Source organism: Amblyomma americanum, chromosome 2 (genome assembly GCF_052857255.1).
Source record: "Amblyomma americanum isolate KBUSLIRL-KWMA chromosome 2, ASM5285725v1, whole genome shotgun sequence".
Lineage (NCBI taxonomy): Eukaryota > Metazoa > Arthropoda > Arachnida > Ixodida > Ixodidae > Amblyomma > Amblyomma americanum.
In genome coordinates, this window is record NC_135498.1 from 216,130,007 (window position 1) to 216,157,353 (window position 27,347).

Genomic DNA, 27,347 nt, shown 5'->3' on the forward strand with positions numbered 1-27,347 from the left:
TGGATCAAATTTTTTTCGAATACTTCCAACTCTTTGTTGGAGGGGTTGCAACGGAGGGGTTGCTTTGCCTGCAAGCTTCTCGAAGGCTCGCCATCCTGGTTGCGGCGATTCATGAAGAGGAGGGCTTTGCTCTACGGCGCCGTACTTGCCTGTGCCAGAAACAAACACGCGGGCCGATTGGTGCGCGATATTGTTAAAAAAATTGCCGGGTGTACATACAAGCAGCATTTAAATGAAATTATATACTGTCACCATTGTGCAACCTCTCGAGTCGCATTTGTTTCAAAGTAAGGATGTCTTTCGGTACTTTTCCCACTGAAAAAGATCTTTTCATTTTTAGAATTGTTTAGTTAGGGGGTCGACCTATAGTCCGGTTTTTACGGTATTCGTATCATCCTCGTACCGTCCAAAACAAACAAAATCAGTATGCACAAGCACAGGAAATGCAGCCATGCAGATCTGTTTATGGCTGACGCAATTTATTTGTTACTCCGTGGTCAGCTCATTACTCATGCTGTGCACAGCATGACCAACCAAAGCATGACGCCATAAATAAAGGTGAGATGAATGAGATATCAGGGATGCTACAGCGTGGTTGCAATTTTATGTTTGCTCTATGGCTCTACCTAGTAGCATTCGGCTATACAGCGCGCTTGTTTAGAATGATCTTTCATTTTTTTTTTTTTTACTTTCAGCTGTGCACTTGGCTTTCATTGGCTGCCGAGAGTTAATTGCAGGGTCGCTGTTCCAATTGTGGCGGCACCACCACTCGGAACAGCAGCGCTTCTGTGGAGTGTCGGTAGCAGATGGAAGAGCCGATGCCGCTCGTGCATAGTTTCTCTTGGTTCAGTGTGACGCATTTGTTGACTGCCGGCTATGTTTTACCAGTTTTAAATGTAGTGCTCTTCCATTGTCATTTGTGCTCTGGGTCCGGTAAGCGTCCGGCACTTGTTCATGGCTACATTCAAGATGGCTGTCATTCTTTACGCCGAAGAAAGAGCAACTGCATGCTGGACTGCAATTTTGACATCTCGGAATGGTTATACATTTGTGGTGGCTGCAGTGAGCCAAAATTTTCACCTGTTCCTTGTGATGGCATGGTACAGTTGTTTGTGAAGTGCGGGACTTCGCGGTGCAACAACATGCACCGAAGTGGGGGTTTGTGCTGGACGACGATGTTAGAATGACGGGCTGTGGGACTGCAGCAGCGAGGACGATGGCAGTGCTAGTGGGGAATGTGGTGCAAGTGTGGACGAGTAGTCAGGTGACCAGTACATTTTCGTTTTGGAATATGCCCACGGGCACGCCCGCACTGTGCTGCCTGGGCTGCCGCGCGGGGCTGCTCTTCTTGCAAGACATTTACTATGGTATGGTCAAACCAGGTTGTAACGAACAGCATTATTGAACGTTAATCGTTCGATATATATGGAATAATTCGATATACATGAACCCTGAACCAGTGCATAACAAACTTCAGCACCAAATTCATTATATACGAGTGTGTGAATGTGAAGCAAAAGCGCGCCAATGAAAGAAAAACCATTCCACTCACCATGACTTCTTTTCCGAAAGTAATTTATTGACGAGAAGTATACACCTATTTGCAGTTGGCAGTGATTTGTTTCCTGAACACTGCGTTTAGCCTCATTAAGGAGAATTACATATTTGACATGCGGCGTGGTCTCAACAAACTTCAGTCCAGTAGCCTGTATTCCCGAGCAGTTTCTTCGCAGCACATTGGTAGCAGAAACGGCTTGTGTCAGGTGATCATCTTTCGGTGGCTCCTCGATGGCACCAGACAGCACACCGGAAGCAGCTTTGAGTTCAATGGGCTTGCTATCACCGCTATGTCATCGTCAACCATAAAAAAAATCCTCGAAGGCAACTTCTGTTGGCACAGCGTCTGGAACATCAGTGAGTTCTTTTCACAGTGTGGCAACGTCACTATCATCTTGCGCTGTGTGCACCACACTCGCAGCTTCCATGCTCTCGTGACACACCAGCATGATGCTGCTTCTCGAGCATGGTGGTCTCGAGTCATGACTTGCCAGGCATGACTGATCATTTCGACTGTGGCCAGCAAATTAACCTTCAGCTCATCATTAACCCAAAGTTACCAAAAGCCGCTCAACCACGCGCTTCCGGTAGCCTAGCTTGAACGCACGGATGATGCCTTAATCAAGCGGCGGTAAAACCGCTGTTGTGTTCGGTGGCAGGAAGCAAAGCTTAATGCTTTTGAGCTAGACGCTGCAGCGGTGTGCTGAACAGTTAACCAGGAGGAGGCAAATCTTGCGCCCGCTTGTTACAAGCTCCTCAGAAGGGCTTGCCACTCTTTCGTTGTCAGCTTGCAAGATGAAGTGCCGGAAAGCAAGCGTGCAGCAACGCAGGCACAGGCAGAGTAAAGTGAGCAGAACAGTGGCATGACTTGCTTATGCTAACAGAGAAAGCATGGAGGATGGCGACGTCGACGTCTCATAGTCTCCGTAGGCCGCCTAGCTGCCTTCTCCCAAAGCCACATGATAGGCCTGGAGCTGCTCACATGTACTTGATCATGTGGTGGGTGGCTGCCGAATAAGAGCAATGCAAAACGGAGGCTGGCCAATGGTACGGATTTTAGCGGGCTTGTCCCATTTCTGCATTTCACGGGCTACGCTAAAGCGCGGCCAGTTGCTATGAGACTACCCAGAGCTAGTGCAGCAGCACGTTGGGGGGCGTTTGTTAACTGATTGCCAGCATTTGGCAACCATGGTGGTGCTTTGGTGGCGCTGAGAGTTCAATATAGCCTATGTGTAGTTCGTTATAAAAAATACAGTTTACGTGCATAATGCTAGAACTTCTGAGTGTTCGATATAAAGCATAATTTGCTCAGTCTGTGCTTGTTATATTTGGGTTTAATTGTAATTGCTATAACAGGCCTTTATTCAGGTCATTGATCAGGTTGTGTAAAAATGGCAAAGCATAATGAAGCTCTCTGTGTCATTATTGTCAGCCCAGTCATGTTAATTGTAGAGTGAAGACCTCTCCCATATCCCTCCAGTTAACCCCATGTCGCATGCCAGCTGAGGCCACCTTATCCCTGCAAAATTCCTGACCTCATCCACCCACCTGACCCTTCGCCGCCCCCTGCTATGCTTGCCGTCTCTTGGTATCCAGTTTGTTACTCTAATGGGTTATTGTTGGTTGTCTGCGCTTCGCAATTACTTGCCCTGCCCGTGCCCATTTCTTTCTCTTGGTCTCAACTAGGATATTATCCACTCGCACTTCTTCCTTGATTCACTAGAATTTCAAGCATACGATAGAGTTGCGATGGTGTGTGTTCTGCACATTGCCAGTGACAACACGATCTCAAGCTGCATGTATAGACAAGCGTCAGGGAGTGACGTCAGAGCTGTGTGTGTGGCCCTAACAGCAACGTTGATTTTCTTTGTGTAGGCAAAAGGTGGGACCATCCGCATTCAGTATGCCACACTTGTGCTTTTGATACGTGTGTGCGAATATTCGAAATTTTGAATACAAATCGAATATGTTTCATATTCGGTTCATATTCATATTCGAGAAATGATATTCGTGGATTTCGAATATTCGAAAATTCCCGTGTACTCGGCAGCGATCGTATACCGCGCCGACTTTCATAAATCTGATTGTTTCAAAAGCGCAATATCTGGGCAGATTATCTGAATATAGAGTTTAAAGTTCCAGGAAAACAATATAAAGGCCCTGTTCTCTTTCTTCTCCATCGTTTATCGCGTGTACCGATCGCATTCCGATGCCGCTAGGCTTGACCTTGTGCGCGATTCCGCAAATGGGCTTTCCCACATACCGCACGTGCGGCGAACAGATGGGGGACGACCCGCTTCTAACAATTGCAACGCAAAAGCACGTTTATTTTTTTATCCTTCCGTAATATGTAATCTAATTAATGCCCACACCCATGGCATTCGTTCTGTCACATAACTCTCTGAGCGTGACCACCGCCATCTTGTTTTGGTCAACTATGCTATGCGGGAAAGCCTACTTGCGGAATTTCGCGTGAGGCTCCCGAAGGGGCGAGTCGAGGTGTCACAACAGGGCAAGCGGTCCTGTAAAAATCCCGCGTATTGCATGGAACACTGTAACCCATGCACCTCTTAAGTGGGCCTAACGGCAGGCGTCACAATGTTCGAAGGGCCCCTGTCTCTAGGTCAAAAAAATAAGCTGGACGCGTAGTTTTGGTTTCTGAGCTTGGCCACCCGCCCGTTGCAATGGCAACTATCGGCTCGCGCATTCGCCAGTAGTCCAATCTCAGCACCGGGCCACTTTCAGACACTGACTGACATGTCGCTCGTCATTTCTTTTCCTTTTTTAGAAACAGTCTCGCCATTCCGACGTCAATGCGCGTTCCCATCTCGCTTATCTCACGATTTCCTCCAGCACGCCGAAACTCTGTGCTCGTCACTGGATTACAGGTGTTTGCACGATAGAGCCGCCTCAAGACTACCGCATTTCCGGTATTTTTTTTTTTCAGGGCCGCGGGGCATTTTATAAATCGACCTTTAAATAACCTGGGCATTTCTGTCGGTTCTTTGAACTCCGAATTAATGAGGTTTTACTAGCCATCATGTTATTTTTGTTTCCAGTCTTGTCATGTTATGGACTGCATTTTGCCTGACCACATTACAGGTTGGATACTGTTATGTTGTTCAGTAAAGTAGCATACATTTATGTGCACATCGTGTTTACTTTTTATACGGCGCTCAGGCAGTCTAGTTTTGTTTACTTCAGTTGCAATGGCCATACACAATTTTGAAAAAAATATGAGCAACAATTTTTGCTTGTTTATCTTTTCTGAATTTATTTTTTGTGCTGACCAGATATTCGATATTCGAAGCCATTTTTTCTTCTTATTCGTATTTGAAAATTTCGATATTCGCACACCCCTAGTTTTTTAACATATTTTGCGACATGCTGATAAATTGTGGTGCGGTTGGTTGAGTCATAAGGCACAAGAAAGGAAGCGGTATAAGTTTCCACAAGTTTATTGTGATCAGATAGGCAGTGCTGCTCCAGCTGTGTCATTTGCGCCATTCTGATACATTTACATTTTGTTGCACCAGACTGCTCCAAAAGTGACAAATTGATCAATATTGCACCTTAGCTGCGTCAAAAAAAAGACGCGGTTACGGGAAAACAACTATTTTTGGAGAAATCCAGGCTTTCAGTCGGCAACCTATTAAAACGTCTAAAACGTTTCCGCTGTTGGCAACCTAGGGCACTTGTGGGCTGGCTCGTGGTAGAATTTAGCAGCCACTTAATTCGCGCACATGGAGCAAGGAAAACTCGGGAAAGGCCGTTACGTCACATTCTTTGAGGCCGGTTCTCCCTGCTCCCTTCCTACTTGCCGGCATCTCAGTGCGCTTGCGCATGCGCAGCAGTCATTGCAGCAGATGACGATGCTGCGTCTAGCGTTACTATTGGCTGCATCGTTGGCCAAAGACTCTCAGTAGTTCTTGCAAAAGTTAGAAAAACGCGTGACTTCTGGTACACTTTTTGGCGTGTAGCTCGGATAGTGACGGCCCCTCCCTAGTTTTCCTTCCTCGATGTTCGCACATGTCAGTTGGATCAAAAGGTTACATCATGTAGGTCAACCCTGAAGAGGGCTGAAGTATCTTCTGGGTTGAAGAACGAGGTCAACCTTTGTTGGAACAAGAGAATTTCGACTTTGCTGATTCACTTTGTAAGCTTGATGAATTTGTAAAAAATTCCAAGAAGCGTCGGGATACAGCTAAATCTGGATGTAACTACCGTATTTACACGATTGTAAGTCGGCTCGAATGTAAGTCGACCTCCCCATATCACATTTCAAAAAAAGAAACTTGGAGCTCGTCTAAGCTTGGCCTTTAATAATAGAACGCGATAGCCTTATCCTGTGGCCGCCGCTTATCGCCGGCCACTATCGGCTGCCATGCGTGGGCGTGCCCGTGGGAACATCCCAAAATGAAAATGTATTAGTCACTGGACTACTCGGCCACACTTACGCCATCGTCCTCGCTAGTGCTGCCGTCGCGATTGCTGCTGCGGTCCCACAACATGTAATTGTAATGTCGTCGTGCAGCGAAATCCCGCACTTTGCAAACAGCCACATCATGACATTGCGTGGAACAGCTGAAAATTTTGCCTCGCTGCAGCTGCCAGACCTGTATCAGCCGTTGCGAACGTCGAACTTGAGGCCCAGTGCGCAGTTGTTCGTGTCTTCAGCGTTAAGAAGGAGAGCGATCATGAATGTAGTCGTGAACGAGAGCGCTGGTCGCTAATCGGACCGCCCACACTGAAGCACGTGCATTTCAGACCTCCATGTAGCGAAAGTTTTGTGGCAGTTAACCTTGATGTGACGAACTGGCTACGCTGTCTTTAATTATTTATTTATTTGGACGTACTGCAGGCCAATGCTTTGGCCCAAGGATGAGGAGCTTGCATATGCAAGCATACAAGAAAGAGAACACATATAACGTGAGAAAAAAACACCGGGGAAACAACATACTTGTGGGAAAAAAAAATTGTTTGGCAATATTGGCAACAGCAGATCTCGTGTGTGATATGAACGCGAACTGCATGACAAATACAGTCGAACCCACTTATAATGATACCGGTTTTAACAATATATCGGTTACAACAATGAAAAACTTTTGTATGCTTTCTATGGTAAAATAGCCCGCTTACTACAATGCCCCCATGCTGCATTATCGGTTATAACAATGAAGTCTGGCTCCTGAGTGCTCGTGCGAAAAGGTAGTGGAATGCGAAATCCTTGAAAAGAAAAAAAAGAAGAAAGAAATTCCAGTCGCTGTACCCTCCCCGCCATGCGATCATACAAAAGAACCTGTTTTCCAGCCTTCTCCGCATCGCCAGCCTCACGCCTTACTCGTGCTGCCCTTCCACCCCTCCGAACACAAATGGGCTGTGCCCATAGCTCTACGCCGCGCCGCCCTCCGAAACACGAATGGACCTTGCCAATGGGCCGACAGCACTGATCTGTTCGCTCGCCCCTCATTCTGCGCAGTTCTGCCAACGGATTTGGTTGTTTGTGTTAGTTGATTGTGTCGAAGTCGTTCCTGGCCACGTGGTTTCTCTGTCTCGTATGAATCACTGCCGAAACGGAAGATGGCTGATCCACCCGCTGATTATCGGACGACGTTGCCGGTGAAAAGAAAGCGCACGGCTATCGATTTGGAGAATAAGTGCAGTATTGGGAAGTACTACAAAGACGGTAAGAAAGTGTGCGACTTGGTTAAGAAGTACGCACTATCGTAACCAACGGTGTTGATGATCATTCGCTCCACTGTGAAATTTGACAAAGAAAAGTGCTCGCTTGACAGTGGGTGCAAATGCGTTCGGCAGGGTGCTTATAAGGAGGTGGAGGAGGCCCTCTACGAGTGGTTTCTTGGTGCCCGTGCCCAGAACTTGCCTATCACCAGGCCGATTCTGGCCACAAAGGCAAAGCAGTTTGCTGTGCTGATTAATAATGTGGACTTCCAGCCAGGTGGCGGCTGGATACAGCACTTCAAAGAGAGGCCATGGAGAAGGATGTCGGCAAGCTTCACGTGAGGCAAGCAAGGCTGATGGACATGGGGGGGGTTTTCTTGTGCAATCCACTGAGAACTATGTTGCGAGATGCTTGTGGCGATTTCACCCCAGCATTTCTTCAGGATTTCTTAAGCTGAGGGGCGGCTGCGGCAAGCTTCTCGTATTTTTTTCAACGCCCCTTTCGGGGCCACCAAAACGATTCCTCGGCAGAGCTCGCATGCCACTTGCCGTCCATGACCGCTCTTTGCAGTTGTTATGCTTTTTTTTGTGCAACCCGTTTATAACAATTATTGGTTATAACAATGGAATTTTCGTGGCACTTGAATATCGTTATAAGTGGACTCGACTGTAGCTCTTTTTGTAAGGAAAACAGGATACATTAAGCATGCAAATTATGGATTTCTAATGCTTTCACAAAATCATTGCATTTAAAAATATTACATGGTAAAGAATTCTATTCTGTGACTATGCGGGGGAAAAAAAAACTATATTTAAACGTGTTAGTGCGAGCAAAAATTTGGGCTAAAGAATATTCATGTTTATGCTTCGTTGCACTTGTACTAAGATCTCTGTTAGTTGGTGCTCAGCCACTCAAAATTTGGAAGAACCATGCGAAATTTTAGTGAAGATAAAGCACGAACTGAGATGAGAGGAACACCGACCACAACGAGCGGCTGCAGTTGGTTGGCACAACACGCCGTGCTCCAGCGCCGTTGGCACATCTCCGGCGCTTTTTTTTTTTTTTTGAAACGTCATACCACATTGCATTACAACAGTTCATGCTCAGAAGCAGTGAAAAATAATAGGGCATAGCAAAAAAGAAACGACACGAGCAGTGTGCGGCCATCGTTGCCGCGCGGTTGCTCGCGTGATTCCGGCGCCGATAGCCGTTGCGTGTTGGGGTCGGAGACGGTGGAGAGTGCTGGCGATGCAAGGTGAGGAGTCTGTTTCCTAGGGCAACAGCGAGGGGAAAACCAAGAGAGGAAACATGCGGGAAAAAGCATGTACATACCTGCGCGATTGGTCTATGGCGGCAGGTGCGGCCGCGCGCGTTCCCTTCTAGATCGGTCACGGTGCCCCCGCCTCCCCCACTCGTAGCAGCGTTGCGCAAGCTGTGGTGGTTGTGGCGGCTGCTTCTGCCGCAGTTGCGCTATCAGCGTGATCACGAAGCATTTCACTGCTTTTATGACTTCTACTAACGCTGTTTTCTGTAAACGCGTTCAGTGTGATTACACCTAGATTTATTTCTGATTTTGGTTTCTGTTCTGTAGTGTCCTTTTGACTCTTCTCACGAAAACTGCATCCAACGAAAACCTGGGTGTAACGAAAAATCTAGACTTTTTTAATTTCGTTATGACAAGTTTTAAATGTAGAGCCAACATGAAAAAAGATTGGTTCTAGTGAATTTGTTCTTCAGACTTTTAGTGAAACACGCTTGGCTGAACTTGCATGCAAGACAGTGTCGTGTTTTGGCGCTGTTTTTTGTGAACACCTATCTTCTACGTTTATTTTTTTCTGCCTAGCTACCCATGGCTGAACCTTATCTTGATAGGAACAAACTCTTCTTTGTGACTCCTTCATTCCGTTCGTGCTGCTCCCGGGTTGCTCCAGGATTATCGTTCTTATACGAACTTGCTCCAGAATGGATATTTTCTGCTCCAAGAATTGCTCCAGAACTTGAAATGGCTGGAAGCAATGGGCAGCGGCCATGAAACCGGATAAGCTCAACAACAGATCAGCTTCGCGGTTAGCATTGCATTTCTGCATCGAAATACGATCAGTTAGTTTGAGTTACTTAATCCGCATGGTTGCTGTTCAGTCGCGCAGCGAACAGTGCAAGAATCAATGCCTGCAACTCATTCTCATTCTGTCATACTCTCTACACGAGAAGCGTACAAGCGATATTCTGTGTACATAGGATGTAAGTGAGCGCAGGGGGGGCGTTTTCAGATCTCAGTCACAAAACGACACGTAAGCTTCGTCTTTAGGAGTGGAACACAACAGCGTGTTGCAGCACTGCCACGGAGTCCACGGAACACCATCGCCTTGCCTTTTGAACAATTCGCTCGGAGTCTCTAGGAGGCCTCTCAAAACAAAACAGATGCTGCTCCACACTAGCACTCATAGATGGCTGCGGTTCCATCACACCTGTTCAGAAATGAACGACTTTACTACGATGCAGAAAGGTCGCCTACGCGCGCACCATCTGCTGGGCCAGCGCCGTGCGTAGCGAAGGGGGTTGCAGTGGTTGCCACTCAATGGCATTACAACTGCACACCAAGCATGGAGGAAATTTACCGGAAACGCATGGTACTCTCTTAATTCCGACACCTGTAATTTACATGCTCATATTTACTCATGTACGCCTCAGTACAGATCTCGGAGATACGCTTCTAAGAAACCCGTGCATTCACTAGACGCACCTTTATTCATGTTCAAACTTTATTCATGCTCAAACTCCGGCGCTTTCTTTTTGGAACGTCATACCACATTGCATTACAACAGTTCATGCTCGGAAGCAGTTAAAAATAATAGGGAATAGCAAAAAAGAAACGACACGAGCATTGCGCGGCCATCGCTGCCGCGCGGTTGCTCGCGTGATTCTAACTTCGTTGTGCAGTGAAATTCCACACTTTGCAAAAAGCCACATCACGACATTGCGACACTGATCAAAACATGAGTAGGATACCCCACGGCTCTACGATGACACTACCTCGTTTTGATCAGTGTCGCGGAAACCGTTCTTAAGCGCCTGTGCTCAAAAGAGAGTCGTACGTCACTACCTCCTTCAATAAAACGGATTACTGTGATCCCGTACATTCATGGCCTGTCTCATCGCCTAAAAAAGATTGGCGAACGGGGGATTGTAAAAGTTCTTTTGTCTGCCCCCGATAAGCGGCAAAAATTATGCAGACTGTCCAGGCCCAGTGATTCAAAGAATCTGAAACTGCAAAAAGAATCACCGAACAAAGTTCGTAGAATGTACGCATTCGATTGTCTACAGCATCCCTTTGAAATGTGGGAAGAGCTATGCAGGACAAAGCGGTAGATGTTTGAATGACCGCCTCCGAGAACATTGCAATAATGTGTCTGAACGGCGAGGAGAGTTTCTGGACGCACACTGTAGGAAATGTAAGAAAAACGGTAAAGGCGAAAATGACAGCGATTCATATGAAGAGTTTGTGCGTCAGCCTGCTTACCAAAAATGCTTTGCCTACTCAAAAAAACCTTTGCCAACTCACTTGAAAGATAATATAGGCTGAAATGATAGACTGCTTGGGTGGGTCCTGCATGGCCAAGCCATCTATTGCTCTTACGAGTAAGGAGCTGTTATATTTGCGCCAACATATGAATGGGTCACCTACTGCGCATGTGTGATAATTGCCTGGTTTTTCAGCTATAAATACTGGTCCCAGTTTCGAAATAAACTGTTGCAAGTCAGCGCTCATGTGCTTCATGTGTCTTCCTAGTGGCCTCATCTTAATTAGCGCTGTACATTTCCATCATGAATCACCAACATGCCCAGACTGCCACCTTAGTAGCATGATGCGTAGTATTTTCTTTACTCTCACTTTTGAGATCTTCAACAAGTGCCTGTTTTCAACACCGGTCCTAGAAAACGATTAGATGCTGCTAGGATATCTCGGCAAAGACCCGGAGTGCTTTTTCCCAGAATACGGAGCTTTCTCATTGCAGGTGGATTAGAATCTGGCAATTGCAGCAAATACCACACTAAAGGCCATTCAGATCAGGCAGAAGATGCACACTTGAATGTAAATTTTAAAACAAGAAGCAGAATGACTTGAACATTTAGCTGAGCGAGTGAACGCAATTTATATTTGAAGTTTGAGGAAAACTTATGGCCACACAGTACCAGACCTCTGTGGGTCGTACTTTCGCGATGACTGTTAACATTGAACAGTGAAAACTAAAGAACTACGCAGCGCGGCTGAAAAGAAATTTTGCATGCTTAATGAAATATGCACATTACGTAAACACGATGTGACATGTTGCCGATGAACGCATTAGTTGGAACGAAGTCTAGACGGAAAAGCGAACACGCCGCTGTGGGAACTGCGCTCCGCCTGCAGTTATGAAGGGCCTGGAACAAGAACGCAAAGATGGCAAAACAATAAGAATCCAATAAACGGCCAATGCAAGCGCTCCTTCGTCGTTGGCCTTCGTAATTAGGCCTGCCAAAATCGGCATCTTATCTGGCGATATGCACTCTGTGGTGGCTTGCGTATAATGAAAGGAATCTTGCGTGTCTTTAAAACGCCAGTCGTTTCCGGTTTCGCAGTAGAAAAGTCAGGGTTGCGGTGTGTTTCACCACAGGTACGCTGACCTTGCTTTGAAATGCACTACCATTTTCTTCCACGCTTGCCGTCACCATGAAGCCGTACGCCTCCCACGTGCTTCGCTGCTACCACTTCCTGTATTCGGGACCAAAGACTCGGCTTAGATCAATTCCGCAAACTCTGACCCCTGTTCAAGTTTGTGTGGTGGACGACGTTCAAGAACAGTACGAATTTGGAACCACGAGGGCGCAGTGTGCTGCCTCGCGCAGAATTTTAGCCTCGCAATTTTAGAGGTTCCCTTTAAGCTTGAAATTTTGTTTTGTTTCATGAAGTTTTCGATCTCTCGTGTAGTTTACGCATTACAGTAAAACCTCGTTACAAGAGACACTCAAAGGACTCAAGAAAGATGTCTCTTGTAACCAAGGTCTCTTGTAACCAAAAATTCTAAAAACACTGAGGAGCCGGACTAGATCAACTTATTGCACGTCAGGATATAAGTGCATTTAAACACATTCACACTCATTAACAGGAAATTGTTAATGTGACTTCACCTGACTTCACCTCAACAGGACTTTTAGACATTTGAATTCATATGTGATGCGAAACTATAGCGGATGAATCGTCGAACAGAACTGTCCCATGTAAACATGGTGACAGCTCCGGAGTCCAACGAGTTTAACTACTGGCGTACAAAGCGACCGGCACCACGGAAGCTGGGACGGAAATCCAACCCAACGTAAATTTAACTTGTAGCGACCCATGCGGCCGGCTCTAGCGAAATGCCGAAGAGGCCGAAGTTTCTCCAGCACGCGCTGGAAAGAATGCTCGGAACCTTGCCCAGGGCTGGACGTTGCCGCCGCCGCTCCGCTGCTATCTCTTCTCCGGCAGCCGTCAATAAATGTGGACGCGGTCGCCTTCCTGGGCGACCTCCACATAGTTGGTGACCTGGACGTGATTAGAACACGCAACCTTCTGAACCCGGCGGATTCAGGTTCCACCCACGTTGCAGTTTCATCAGCCGCCATCTAGCAAGCTGCCTAGGCTCACCAGGCCAGCGGTCGTGTGCCCGGTTGCTGTTGGGGTGCCAAAGCCGCCTCCGATTACCGCTACCTCACCAGCATTCCCTTTCGTGAACGGCTCGTAGCCCGTGACATGGGCACCACTCGTGCGGCCGGCTACCATGTTCAAGCCAGTCAGTCCACGGCTGGCTGTGTGTGTGTGCCAGCAGCCTCATGCAGTCCACCACAGCCGTTTGTCCACCTCGCACCTCGCTGCGCCTCCCAGAGCCGCCCGTCTGCTGCACCAGAACCTCTGGCGCTGGGTCCACTTAGCAGGTTGTCTAACCTTCTTCACCTGCCTCCAAGCGTCCCTCGAAGCCCCCCCCCCCCCCCCCCACCCGAAAGCTCGGCCGCAACACCACAGCCAGGGTCGCCCGCCTGAGCATGGTCTTTGGACCCTGGACGCTTTGCACGGACCTTTTGACACATACCGAACACATACCGACTACTCGTCTAGGGGGGAGCCCTGTAGCAACACACATGGCCGGCTCTAGCGAAGTGCCGAGGAGGCCGAAGTTTCCTCAGCACGCGTTGGAGTGGAGAGAATGCTTGGGACCTTGGCCAGGGTCGGACGCTGCCGCCGACGCTCTGCTGCTATCTCTTCTCCGGCAGCCCTCAATAAATGTGGCTGCGGTCGCCTTCCTGAGCGACCTCCACAAACTCGACAGTCAGTGCGGGAGCGCAACCGCAATAGGTGGTGTCCAAAATACATCGCACATTGCATCACGGCTCAGCCTTGTTATGTGAATTTGGACTTCCGGGTCCTTTCTGCAGTTTCATTTGTATAGGCATTGCTTGTAGATGTGTGGTTTCGGCATTTCCTTCCTTAATACTAACGCTCACATCGCATAAAAAAGGGTGTTGTGCGCTGCCTCAAACTGCAGCAAGTTCAAAGCAACGGAATGCAACATGTTCCGAGTGCCGTCATGTAGTGAGCGGCGAAAACAGTACGCCGTTGCAGTCCATTGGCAGACTGCCTCCTACGAGCTCCACGGACAGCTCTTGGCTTTGCTTCGAGCGTTTTGTTGGCGGTAAACGTTTTAGAGCGTCATGGAAGTTTGGGGATTTGGTTAATTAAGTAGACTGTTTTCTGTCCTTGAGGAGCACCAATTTCTCGCTCGGACAACTTTGGACACAGTTGTCCTCGCATGACTGAGGTAGCACCGCGTGGTCGTAGGTGTGAAGATATTGCTGTTCGGCCTCCGTCACTACAGCTCGACAAGATGTTAAAGGACAGAACGATTTACTGCTCACGAATTTGTGCTGCATGCAAGTTGCTCGGATCCAGAGCTAACACCTTAGGCCTATGCGATCGCAACAGTCAGCTGCCGAAACGACGACACCGGCCACGGCGGGGTCCCGTTGCCTGACATTGCTGGTCGCAGTATATGTTTACGAGCACTTTTAGGATTTATGAATTGTTTTATGTGAACATATTTCCCAACTTCATGCCCAAAGGGAAACACATGTTTTCACCAGCAGACCAGTCAATCGACATGAGCACACTGCAGGTGTGGAGAAGCGAGCTGTTAAGTTAAAGTTACCCGTTTGTGTGGACCCGCATGTTGCAGTTATGTTCCTCCGTTTCCTGTGTGCGGAGAGGGAGGGTGACAGACGAGCTGATCACATTACAAAGTGATAAGAATTATTCACCACTATTCTTTTCATACTCTGAGCCAGCAAGCTATGAGAAGCTTCACTTCAGGATAACTGAACTTGAAAAAAAAATATATTTCAGTCAACATAGTCTAGCTGTTTTTCACCTTTAAGTGTACAGCACGTGGGAGAATTGACATATGAGACAAATGTCATAATACTGAGCTGTCATCGTGCAGCAAAGCATCATTTGAAAACTGTCTGGGTGCTGAACATGCATGTGAAGTAGATAAATGTTTGTGTCTCTAGCTTACATGTGATGCATTGCATGATTGCATATAGGAATATTGCACTGAATGTTTGACTTTTGATAGGGACGTTGGTGATTTCAAGAAGTCCGAAATGCTGCAAGGATGCCAGAGGCCAATCTGGTGGTCGTTGGGAATGCGTAAGGATAAAGAGATAAACATGTTCTAAAATTGCTAGTTTTAAAAGGCCAAGGAACAGATTGCATTCACAGACATCCCAGATTTTTTAGTATCACCAGTGTCTTAGGGACGGTTTACCAAAGTCAGTTAACATTCAAGCTATGCCGCAGTGTTCACGCCAAAACTAAAACTGGATGGGAATGCCTTTCGTTCAACATTGCACAAGGCTTCGTGCAAGGAACTTGTAGAAAATGCTGAAAACAACTCGGATCAAGCCTCTGTGCGTGCTGGAAAAGCTGAAGCATGATTTTTTACGCTCTACCTTGCTGTTTATTATAATTTACTATTTGTCTCTCGGATCTCCTGCATTAAAATCATTTGTTACATGCTGTGCTGTATAATTTGTGCAAGACATAGGGTATATCAGATGTTATTACCCACATGACAAGAACATTTTTCAGTTACCAGCTGATGAACTTTCTCATTATGTAGTTAAACAGTAAAGCTGCCTATGTTAGTTCTGCTTTTGGCTGCAGTCTGCTTTCTGTTTTGTCTTTATGCCTGACTTTATGTTGTGGTGCCTGTAGCAAAGTTGTGCAGCAGGCGTTGATGTTTTGTGCTGACTTGGGGTTTTCATAAAGAAAAACACGAGGCAAGCCAATCTTCTGCCAAGCTGTTTGTGTTATTACTTGCCTACCTTACCTCGAACACTTCGCATACAATGCACAAGTTTTATATTTCCACATTTCTGTACATGTGCATCAACAGCAGAGGTGCCAGCCATTGGGACATCTGTCCGTACATTGGCTGGTGTTCCTTCTTCGACCAGGCTCCGAGCACTGAGTGCACGACAACAAAATGCATACAGGCTCGCCTCTGTCTTGATGGGAAGCCATAAAGGCATTCAAGAGATGCCATAAAACAATGCATTTATTTTAGTACTTCTTTTTCATGCACATAAAGCAGTAACCAGCATTGGGAAATCAAGCACAGGAATTCTTAACATTCAGAGCTGCAAGTTATATGTAAATGGCATGTAATGTCTCGTACCACCATGTGCAGACTGTGCAATGCATTGCGTTGTTAATTTTGTGTGTGAGTTAGGTTCTTGTGCACGTACCAAAGCCTCAGTAAATAGGAGCACCTCTCTCAGTGCTGGAATAGCTGCTCTGTCACTTGCCTATCCATGCCCTTGACGCAAATTAGTAGAGGTTTTTAGCCACAAAGTCTAGGCACGCATTCTCGGTGCAATTCGTACTGGCAGAAAGAACACAGTAGGGCTGAAAATGCAACACATTTGTCATGCAGTTGCATTTTTGCATTACAGACGAACTGAAATTCAGTTACTTGAGACGGTTATGCATGCGAGCTAGTGCAGTAATTATTCCATAAGCCATAGCAAATATTCGACAAAAGCAGTTGAGCTGACAGGAACATTAATCGGCAGTAAAACAAATTGTGCACCTTTACTAAGGTTGTGAAGCATTGTTAAGTACAGATTTTCGGCAGGCGCTCATCGTGCCGCATGTGCCAATTTTAGCGCAGCAACTAAAACGCGGTCAACATTGCTTGCAGGCAACGACAGCTCCGGTGCTGCCGCGTAGCAATAAACCCATGCAGCTCCGATGCAGTGCATGCGAAAGCTTTGTAGACTATAAAATCATAAAATATTGCAAATTGCATGGTGTCACATCTAAAAGCGATACATGGGCTATGAGGGACGCCGTAGTGAAGGGCTCCGGAGGAGTTTAGATGGGTTCTATCGCACAGCACACGGGCGTGCCTTTCGCGCTCCGCCGCCATCGAAACACGGCCGCCACGCCCCGGATTGAACCCACGGGTCCTCCGACTCAGTAGCCGAGTGCCCTAACCACTAGGCCACCGCGGCTGGTATAGAAAAAGTACCTGAAGTCCTACGAGGATTTGTATGATGCAAGCTCTTTGCCGTCACAGCCACTCAGTTGCTGGTAGTCCATATATTCAGCGCCTGGTAGCGCGGAACCTCTCGGAAATATGTTCCCTAACACATTAGAGATCAATGCAGCAGCTGAGTAACAACAGGAGAACTTTTCAGTGAGTGAATGAAGCGTCCTAAACTTCTGCGCGAACAGACGACGCAAGCCGAAACATTCGCACTTGCAGTGCTTTTTCGCCATTAATTCGAATACGGAACGTCGAGCGCAGGCATAATAATGCACGTACAGCATCCTGACCTTTTTTACGGCTTCATTCGCGCGTATTAACGCATGATGAGCCAAATTCGAGCTCGTCAATTCCGCATTTCAAGCAAAGCGCTGTACACACGCTTCTCGCTGAAAGACCCGAAAGTCGGAGTACTCAGCATGCCTTGCGGCTCGTTCAGATCGGACACCACCTATTATAGAAGCAGAATGACAGAAATTTCGGTGTGGCGAGACAATAATCGCGATAATCGCAACCATGTGATGAGTGACATCCAGCTGCAGAATGGAACAGAATTCAGCCGAGGGAATGGAAAGTGCAGTGCATACGATTTGGTACGAATTGTGTCTCTTCTAAATGAATTTACTCTAGGGACCTAAATAAGTTGTCCTTAGTAACCATGTGTCTCTTGTAACTGTGTCTCTTATATGCGATTTTGTTAACATGGCAAACATAGGAGGAAAACCAACCAAATCACTTTAAAATATCTTTTATAAGTAAGTGTCTCTTGTAAGCGCGTCTCTTGTAACGAGACTTTACTGTACATATATGGTGGTGAGCGCGAATGAGGTCCGAAAAATCGAGCAGTCAGTTAAGTTGCATCCGAAATTTCAGGCACTCTTATATATTGGTTCTATGTGCCATGTTGCGGTGCCAAGAAAAAGTCTGAATTATCAAGCATGTCCGAAAAATCAGGCGTTCAAATTTTCGCTCGTCAACTGCATACCAACAGTTATTCTATTAACAGTGCATGTAAATGAAACGTAAATACATATATGTTTTGAATGAGATAAAACTGGTGTTTCTGTTTTAAAGCAGGAGGACTGCAGTGATCACGCAAACATTGTAAAAAATGGGCAGTGGTTGTGCAAATGTGGATCCCTTGCCTTAAACATGGCAAGCTCATAATTCTCGTCATGAAGCTTGGTCAAATCAGTAGTTTTACAGGGCCGTTTCTAGGCTCTGGGCAGTGGTTTGCTACCTAACTTGACAAAGTATCACCAGGTAAAAACTCCAGGCAGTCGCAAAGTCTGTTTCTAGGAGTGTCAAAAGATGATGGGGACTTTGGTCTCCTGAGACTTGATCTTGGGGAGGAAGCTGTCACTGCACAGGGCACAGCAAACTGACCTGTGTATTAGGAAACCACGTTGTTCTTTGCTGAGGACGTTTCTTGATTGACGGAAGCTTTGGCAGCCCCTGTCAACTTCGGGGAATGAAGCTGTGCTTCAAGTGCACTGACATCATGCACCCACGGCACAGGGCTGCTCACTGAAGTGTAGAGTTATTCTAGCATCGGCATCTTGACTCGCAGGGAGACAAAGACAACGCAAATGATTGCTGAGTGACAACACTTGTTGGCAGCTAGAAGTGCAGCTGACATGAGTGCTAGGCAGCGGTCAGTTGTGTTTGTGAGCATTCAGATGCGAGTGTGTGGTAATGTGCAGCTGAAGGTTGCATGCGGCTCTTCTGTGCAGGCAAGGTATTTCCACGGCTGCGCCGCCGCAGGGCCACGCAGGGGGAGGAGGAAGAGGAGGGAAGCACGGACTTCGTCTTCCGGGTCATGGCCTCCCTGCGGCCACACTCACTGGGTAAGGCCTGAGAGCAGAACAACCGGGGCCTGGCACTGGCATTCATCACCAGGGATGGCTAATACATGCCCTATGCTCTCTGCCAGCTGGTTTTATAAGTTTATGAGTGTGTGTGTGTGTGTGTTTTAGTGGATTAATACAATTGCCGACTGATTTTTTGGACTCTGCCGAACCCGGAAAATGGTCCGAACATTTGAATAGTCCGAAAAATCTGTGAACTTAAAAAAAAAATAATCTTCCTGCGAAAAACCAGTTTTAAAAATTATGAGCTTTGCTACTCCTCGTGTTCCGCTTGCAAGCAGCAATATTAGACTATCTGAGCATGCTTTCATGCTTTCATCATGTCTGCACCACCTTGCGTCATGATAGAGTCGCTGTACGTGTCATGACACCAGACAGTGTGACGTGGCTGCAGGTCATGCCGTGAACTAATGCACTCGCCATGAGAAGCAAGAACAGCATTCTCCAAGGGCAACGACGGAGGCCGCAATCCAATAAAAGGCATGAGCTTCCTTCCCCCTCCTCACCTCCCCTGCATCGCGGGATGGGGCGCTGCAGCTGCCCCATTTTCAACGCAGTCGAACCCGCTAAGTGGTTAGGGTGCTTCGCTACTGAGCGGGAGTTCCCGGGTTCGAATCCAGCCACGGTGGCCACATTTCAATGGAGGCATAATGTAAAAGGCTCACGTGTGTTGTGCGATGTCAGTGCATGTTAAAGATCCCCAGGTGGTCGAAATTGTTCAGAAGCTTTTCAGTAAGGCACCTCTTTCTTCCTTTCTTCTTTCAATTCCTCCTTTATCCCTTCCCCTACTGTGCTGGTTAGGCGTCCACAGAAATGTGAAACAGATACTGTGCCATTTCCTTTCCTAAAAAAAAATACTAACAGTTTTCGTTCGATGGCAGCAAAGAGCATGCCATTACCTCAGGTGGCAGCCATGAAGTACAAATAGCCAAGCCTATCTAAGCCTGCCTGTCCAATTGGCTGTCTTTAAGTCCAAGATGGCACCTTTCACAGCAGCGGGGAACCGGTTGGTTGTGACAGCTATGCAGGCTCGCGTCTTTATGAAGCCGAAAAAATGAATTTTTGGTTGAAAAACGCTCTCCACAGTATAGCTGCCATCCAATTATTTCGAAAAATCTAACTTTTGTACTCCACAAAGTCCGAAATATCGGTTGTGAAAGTGTGCACGTTCCGGTTCCTCAGTGAAGTCCGAAATATCGCACAAGTCCGAATTATTGGAGTTTGAAAAATTGGTCGGCTACTGTAGTACAGTTGAGTCGTTATAAAGAAATTCAGTAAAACCTCGGTGATACATTTTTAAAAGAATATGGGGAAAAAACATGATTCTGGGAAAAAAACGTATTGCATGTAGTTTTCATGCCCCAAAAAAATTCCTGGCAATTTAGCATTGCTAAACATGAAATATTGTGGGAAAGCACTCTTTTTTTTTTTTGCAAGTGGACACCACCACCATATACCTCAAAGCATGACGAGTGTCCACTGACCCAGGGAACCAGTTGTGTGCCTTTCCGTTCCTCAAAATCAAGAGTCTAAACCTATTGCTGGTTTTAAGAAAGGGAAAGGCACATAACTGGCTCCTACAGGTGGACGCCACTGCCTACTTTTCTACAGTGCATCTCACATGCTTCTGTTCTCTGTTGTTGGTGGCGCTGGCATTCTTCCTTGGTTTCACTTGGCCGTACTTCACTCAAAGGGACCCCTGAATCCCAGGGAGTGCAGCCAGAAGTGCTTACGCTCTACGCTCAGCTAAGCTCTTTACTTTTTGTTTCGAAGAGAAATATGTTTTTTGTGAGCGTTTTGTTTGTATTCCTGTATTTTTTCTCCGCAAATCTTATAACGTTCTAATTTTCATTTTAGGAATAGAAATGTTCGTTTCCGCGTGCTGCAAATATGTTGTATTGTATTGTGTTGGACCCAAAACTAGCCCCTGGCTATGGGTCCAGTTATTATTGTACATATTGAATTGTGCTCAGTTTCATTTTCGAATAAAAAAAAAAAAAAGCTTAGAGCTCGGCTAAGCGTGGTTTAGCGAAATCGTCCCGGGGACATAGACTGCTCTGGGTGACTCACTTCGTCCATAGGGAGGATTGCATTGCGAGAGCGGCGCCGGGCCCTTTTTCCAGCAAACGGCGAGTCACATGGTTAGTCACGTGGCTACAGCTGGCAAGGCAGGGGTCGGTGCAGCGGTCGGCACGGCGGCAGCGAGTGACTTGGAATGTCACGTGACTGATGCACCTCCACCGCTCCTCCACTTGAAAGTTTGATTGCGGCACTGATGATCTTGACTTGACTGGGCCAGTAAAGCTTTTGCTTTAAAAAGCGCTATTAACCTCCTACCCCACGAAATCAACAGGTGTACATGAAGCCGCTGAGACAATCACGAAAGGAAACACGCATACTAGCTCCCTGGGTCAGTGGACACCTTAGTCTCTCTTTGAACTGCGTGACAGTAGTGACAGAGAGATGTGCGCTGCATGCATTGGCACAGATGCGTCACTGGAGCAAAATGCGTTGGTATTGACAACATTGTTGCAGAAACGTGGCACTTGAGCATTAGCCCACTGGTGTTCTTTGGATAAATTGGCAGTGACGATTTATAGGAGGCGACTAACATGGTTGAGATTTTAAAACAAGCGTGACAAGCCTGGAACAACTCCAAGATGGATAGCACGCCTGGCCATGTGCAGCAACAACAGATGGCCGTGGTGTCTAGATATAAAAAACCTGCTTTCACTATATATGTCGTGCTTAGCAATGCTAAACTGCCATCAATTTTTTGTTTTTGGTGGTTCACTTCTTTGCATCTAGGCAGTGCAGAAAAGCCACCATGGCAGGAGACTGCTACTGCATTCCAGCCCTTCATGTCTCATGCCCGCGGTTCAGCCTATTCTAATGTTTGCATGCTTGCATTTGGTGGCTAAGCGTGTGATACGGCCAGAATTAAGCGAAATTTTAACATTGTAGCCGATAAATTTTGCTGTCTGGGAACACAGTCTCTTGAAGAAAAGCAGTGTAACTCTATAGATCATTTTTATTGCAGTGATGATTTTAAGCGTATGAACAGGGAACATATCAACGAGACTTTACTCTATTATAGCTGCTGCTTTGTTATGGCTGTAGGCAACCTTGGCTGCACCCATCATATTCCAGTCGGCTTCTGTCGCCGTGTTTAACAAGTGCAACGTAGCTGGCATTTAGTCTTTCACTGATCGGTGTTAAGAGAGTCTTCTGCACATGCACTGAGAGCCTGTAATGCAGCCGCATATAGGTACAAACAAGCGAGTATTTATGTCAGCCTCGCCAATGTGAGCATGTTTTTCCCATTGTCTGTGTCAGCTTCAATGCCTAGAAATTGTGTTTTAGAGGAATAGTGTTGCAGAGGACAGGATGAGAACTATTAATGCGAAAGCATTAGATGGCTCATCAACACGAAAACACGGCACCTCCCAAAAAGTGGCGGCATAACAAAACTCGTAATTGGTTGAAACTAGGGGAGGTTTTAGGGGAGGTTTTCAAATATTGCAGTGAATAATGCGGTATTTGATTCGGGCTTCGAAGCGAATAGCAATACAGTCGAGCCCAATTATGATGGCCGCAGTTATAACAAGCGCTCGCTTATTACGAACAAAGGCGGGTGTACCATCAAAATATGTATTAGGGCAATGGCATTTCATCTCAGATACATAGAACAAGTGTGGCTGCACAACTTTCTTACAGCGAACGAGGAGGCTCTGTAAACTCGGCCCTGGATTTCTCTCGGGAGTCAAGAGCGACGCGTGCACCTCCAAGCCACCTCCACCCCTGTCTAAAGAAAGAACGCAATTAACCCCTCAAAAAGCCTAGCAAAAGATAAATTATAGGATGTATGTAGCATGCCGACGAAGCTTTTTGTTATATTTGGCCGTCGAGAATGCATGTCTTGAAAGAAGTTGATGAAACATGCAATAAGCTTCAAGTTACCATCGTTCAATGGCCGAGCATGGAAGACAGTGACCAGTGGCCGCCGTGTGTCCTCGCGGAGACTAGCAAGGTGCAGTGCTTTGGAAGGGGCTTGTTTGTGCGCACGACACAAAGGTCTGAACGATGTGTGACATTTTGTATGACGAGCGTGGCAGTAGGCATAAATTTGCGACTTGTTTGCCGAGTGGTTTGAAAAAAATTTAGAAGATCCTGCTCATGCTCGACAACTGTGCGGAGCACCATGTGTTGCCTTTTCTGATTGTGGCAACCACGCTTTTTGCCAATGAACGCTACGACCCTGACCTGCCACTTGACATCGGCATAATTCATGTGCTCCAGGGTATTCTACCGGTGCCCCATCACCAGTGCATACAGTGCATATTGACTGACAAGGTGCCACTGTCTCAGTTCGGGTGACTCTGTTCGCTGCCATGGAATAAGTTTATGTGGATAGAACTGACTGCGGCGTGCATCAGCAGTTGCTTCCATAACGCAGAATTTGTTATCCAACGAACGATGGAGGACGCTGTCGAACACCCACGTTATCATAATGAACGTTATGGAGTGCATACTTATGTATGGCAACGTGTCTTCAGTGAGCAGCTTGTCCAACCTGTGTCATCTGGGATGACTTTGTACGTGCGTGTGAGGACGCCGATATTGCACAGACATACACTGACGAAAATAATAGCTCGCAAAGTACGAACACCATGAATCTGCTCATGATGATGAAGAGGCCTACCCATCACTGGCTGCCGTCGAGATTTCCACCGTGGTTACTTATATATGATGCATCCATAAAGCAACTTGTGGTTAGCAGCGCTGTCGGTGAGGGGCATGTAACTGCTCAGGGGAGCACTACAATAAGGACTAGCTTGATAAACGCACACGCATAACAGGTTTACACTGTGTGACTTGTATTTTTGACTGTAACATGCAAAGTCCACTTAGAACGAATCTCGAATACAACGAATGCAATCCGCACAACTGTCAGGCTCGTTATAAGTGGGCTCGAATGTATTCGAAAACTGCTAGTATTCTGTAAGCATTTCGGAGTTCAAGAATTCAGTAAGATAAGCGGCTGGATGCAGCAGTCGATAGTCTTGTGTATGCTTTGACTCTTTTGCAAGGTCGCTGGAAGCCAACTTCGAAACTGGTGATATCTTACTGTTTACACCCTTCGACAGTTGAAAATGGATGAGGTGAAATGTAGCTTATTTTAGGAACTCCAATGAGACGGCCGGCACCTCGGAGCATTGTGATCAGTCTTCACTTCAAAGAGCACCACCATTTTCTTGTGCTTATGATCTTGGTGTAGGTACACCTCCCTTGGGCTTTTCTTCTGCCTTTTCGCGTGTTTACACATAAGTACTTGCCTCAGAAGGAGTTCCATTCCAACCTGCAGGATAGGTGCACCCAGCATCTTTATGCAGGGGCGCATCTGGCGGTGCAGGAGGGCGTGCTCACATCTCGTGCCTTTGTCCAGAGCAGCGCAACATGTGAAGTTACAGTAGAACCTCGTTAATACGTTTTTAAAAAATTGCGGGAAAAAGCGTATTTGGAAAGACATATGATCCAAACCACCTAATTTTGAGAAATGTTGCTATGAAGAGGTACAAAAACATTTATTATTAACAATTTCACTTCTACGCGCGGAACGAACTTTGTCTCACATCCGGTCCGTTGACGGCAATGATGAAAGTAACCAAATTCTCTTCCTCGTCATTTCGGATGTATGGCAGGGAACCCACCACGGCGGCTGATTATTGCAGTGTTTCTGCTTTTTAAGCTGCGCTCCAGAGACCCAGCCTGCTCGTACGTAAGCACATCACTGTAGTTCGTAGATGTTTTGCCCCTTTGCTCTTATGCATCACGAAAAAACCTTCAGCGTTTCACCTCTTCTTATCGCGTCCCCGCAGAAACAGCTGCCTCGAATGCTAGCATGCAGTTTTTATTTTTTTTGGTGGTGGTGGTGGTGCTGCTCCTCCTCCTTGCGTCTAGGCATTGCAGAGAAGCTACCATGACAGGTGACTGCTGCGTTACACCTCTCCACATCGCGTGCCGTCACATCCGACCAACTTTGAAGGCGAAAGCCTTTAATGGCTCATACTCCTGTTCGAGACCCTGTCTGTCTGTTACATCCAAAGCCTGGAACAGTGCCAGCTGTGACCTTCCCCCGTGCCGGCGCACACCCTCCTCGCCCCTCTGCCACAGGTGGCGGCGCTGAAGCGCATGCGCAGCTGTGCATAGCAACAGTGACATCACCTGCACCGGCAGGCGTAGCAAGTGCGCGCTACGACGGCGCTCCTTTGCCAGACATGTCGTTGCAGTTGAGTGAGTGAGTCGGATGGCTCCCAAGCGGCCCAGTGATTCCGCACCAAGTGGTTCGGACAAGCACAGGAATGCGGATTCCTCCAACACCAAACGGCGGAAGATCAATGAACGAATGAATGGCCACAGGCTTTTGTCGAACACACTTTAGAATTTCCAAAGTGTCCTCCTAATTTTTATGTTTGCACATGTGCGGTTGGTTCATAAACGTATTATGCAACCAAATTTGTGAAACGTAGTAGGCGGGAAATCCTGTTATCCGGGACTTGTTAACCAGGAGAAATATAGTGGAAGTTTACGGGACATTTTTAATGCCCATGATTTTGATCGCACGAACTGGGAAATTGTATGAACCGGGAACATATCAATGAGGCTTTACTGTGCATGGTTGGTCTGCACAAGGGCCGATCACAGAAATCGTGGGTACAGCATCCTCTGATTGGTATATATGGTGGCGTGCTGCATGCCACATCTGCCATGTGCACTATGCCGATATCTTTCTACTTTTGTGGAACGGATGGCTCGGGCCATAGCATCGTCCGGCAGTGGTACGAACACGACATCAGGCGTGCGCAGTGCATTCACTTGACTGCATGCTACGAGAAAGGTTGGAGAAATTGCTGCATCAAATACCCTCGTCTGAAAAATCTGTCAGCAACTTTTCTGTTCACAATCAGCAGCATGCAAAGAATTGCGTGTTAAGGGCTAGAGACTATGATGATTAGTGCACTTTGGCTTGCTGCTGTTTGAGCATTACCTAACGCATATTGAAAACATTTATTTTCATTTGTCTCACTTTTTTGTTTCATTTGTTTGCATTGCTGAATTTTTCAACCACGCCTTATGGTGTATGCTATTGAGCTGTGATGAATTGCCTCTTTTTTTTTCTTTTTTTACTACTGCATTATGAGTCTCTAACTATTCCCCTCGATTCACAAATATTCGCTTCACTTCAAAACTTTCCCACCATAATAACTATTCACTTAATACTTGCTTTTAACTAAAGATTCGCTATTCACACTTGCCTAGTCGAAAGGATATGACATCATCAAAGGCAAGAAATTATGTTAATCAGTGATAGTACTAGTGCTTGTAACTGCACCAACTACAAAGAAATGGAATAGAATTAGAATAGAATTGGAATAGAATTGCAATGCTTTTGCATAACCCGCAAGTGCCCTTTGTCATTTTTCATAATATTTATCCTAATTTTTCTTGGCCGTGGTAAAAGAGGGTGCTCAGTGGCAATTGTGTCAAAAGTTGTGGTTGGCATCATCAGGAGCATGCCGGCCATAACACTTCACCTCACAGCAAACGTGCATAGTGGAGAATGAGTGCGGCAGACTGAAGGCTACAGAAGAACCATTTGGTAACGGCTCTCTCGGCTGCTTTGAAGGCCTTGGGTTCTTTCTTGTTCCTTTTGCACTACAGACAGTGGCGTTAATGTCTGTCTGCTGTTTTGTTACCAAGCACTGTGGACAGGGTGCTTGGAGTCCTGCGCTGACACTTCTTGGCTGACGGTGCAACTGCTTTGATCGTGGCTGTGCACAAGCCAACGGAAATAGTCTGGCCCTTCTGTTCTCCACTGGTATCACTGATCTTGGCCTTGGGAAACCATCTGGACGTCAATATTATGAAGCACACCAAACACATTGCCAGCTGGTCAGACCACGCAAGTGTGCCGTGACAAATGAAACTAAACTGCATGTGGTACCTGAGAAGCACAGCTCAGGTCCAGTCAGGAGAACATGCAACTGTACTGCCTTTGGCAGCTCTATTCAGGCCAAACTCTGTATACAGTCTCTCTCTGCAGATGATACTTAACTCCGTGTAGTTGAGCAACTCTGTGGGGCTCTGCCATAGTGCAGCCCAGCATCGTTCAGCTGGTCATATATCCGAGTTTAGGCGGAGATTGGTGCACTGGTGTCAGAACATTGTCATGCTGGAGGTAGTGAATTCTGCAGACAAATGCTGTATGCGGGTCTCAACAGGAGTGGGAAAAGTTTTCCGCACATGCAAGTGTTGAGTGCCGTTAACAAATTGATATACACGGTGTGAAATGGCTAGCAGGGTTTGTTTGAGGTTCATTACATCCTTTTGTAGGAAATTTGGACTTTGTAAATATGGTCAGGTGCATAGGCACCTACTATAGAGGCTTCCAAGGGGAACACAGTTAAACCTGGATATAAAGAAACTGAAAAAAGTCCGGGATTTTTCGTTACACTCAAGTTTTTGTTCAATGCAGTTTTAGCAAGAAAACTCGAAAGGACTGAAAATTAGAATGAAAATAAGAAATAAATGTAGGTAAAATCACGTTGGAAATTT

The 27,347-nt window shown here is 46.6% G+C and overlaps 1 protein-coding gene across 1 annotated transcript in view; it reads left to right on the forward strand.

The window, feature by feature from the left end:
* Nucleotides 1-27,347, forward strand: part of LOC144122146 (small G protein signaling modulator 1-like) — a 202,067-nt gene that overhangs the window by 80,372 nt on the left and 94,348 nt on the right. Inside the window, 1 exon segment of the mRNA XM_077655710.1 lies at nucleotides 18,597-18,710. Coding sequence (XP_077511836.1) covers nucleotides 18,597-18,710 — 114 coding nt within the window.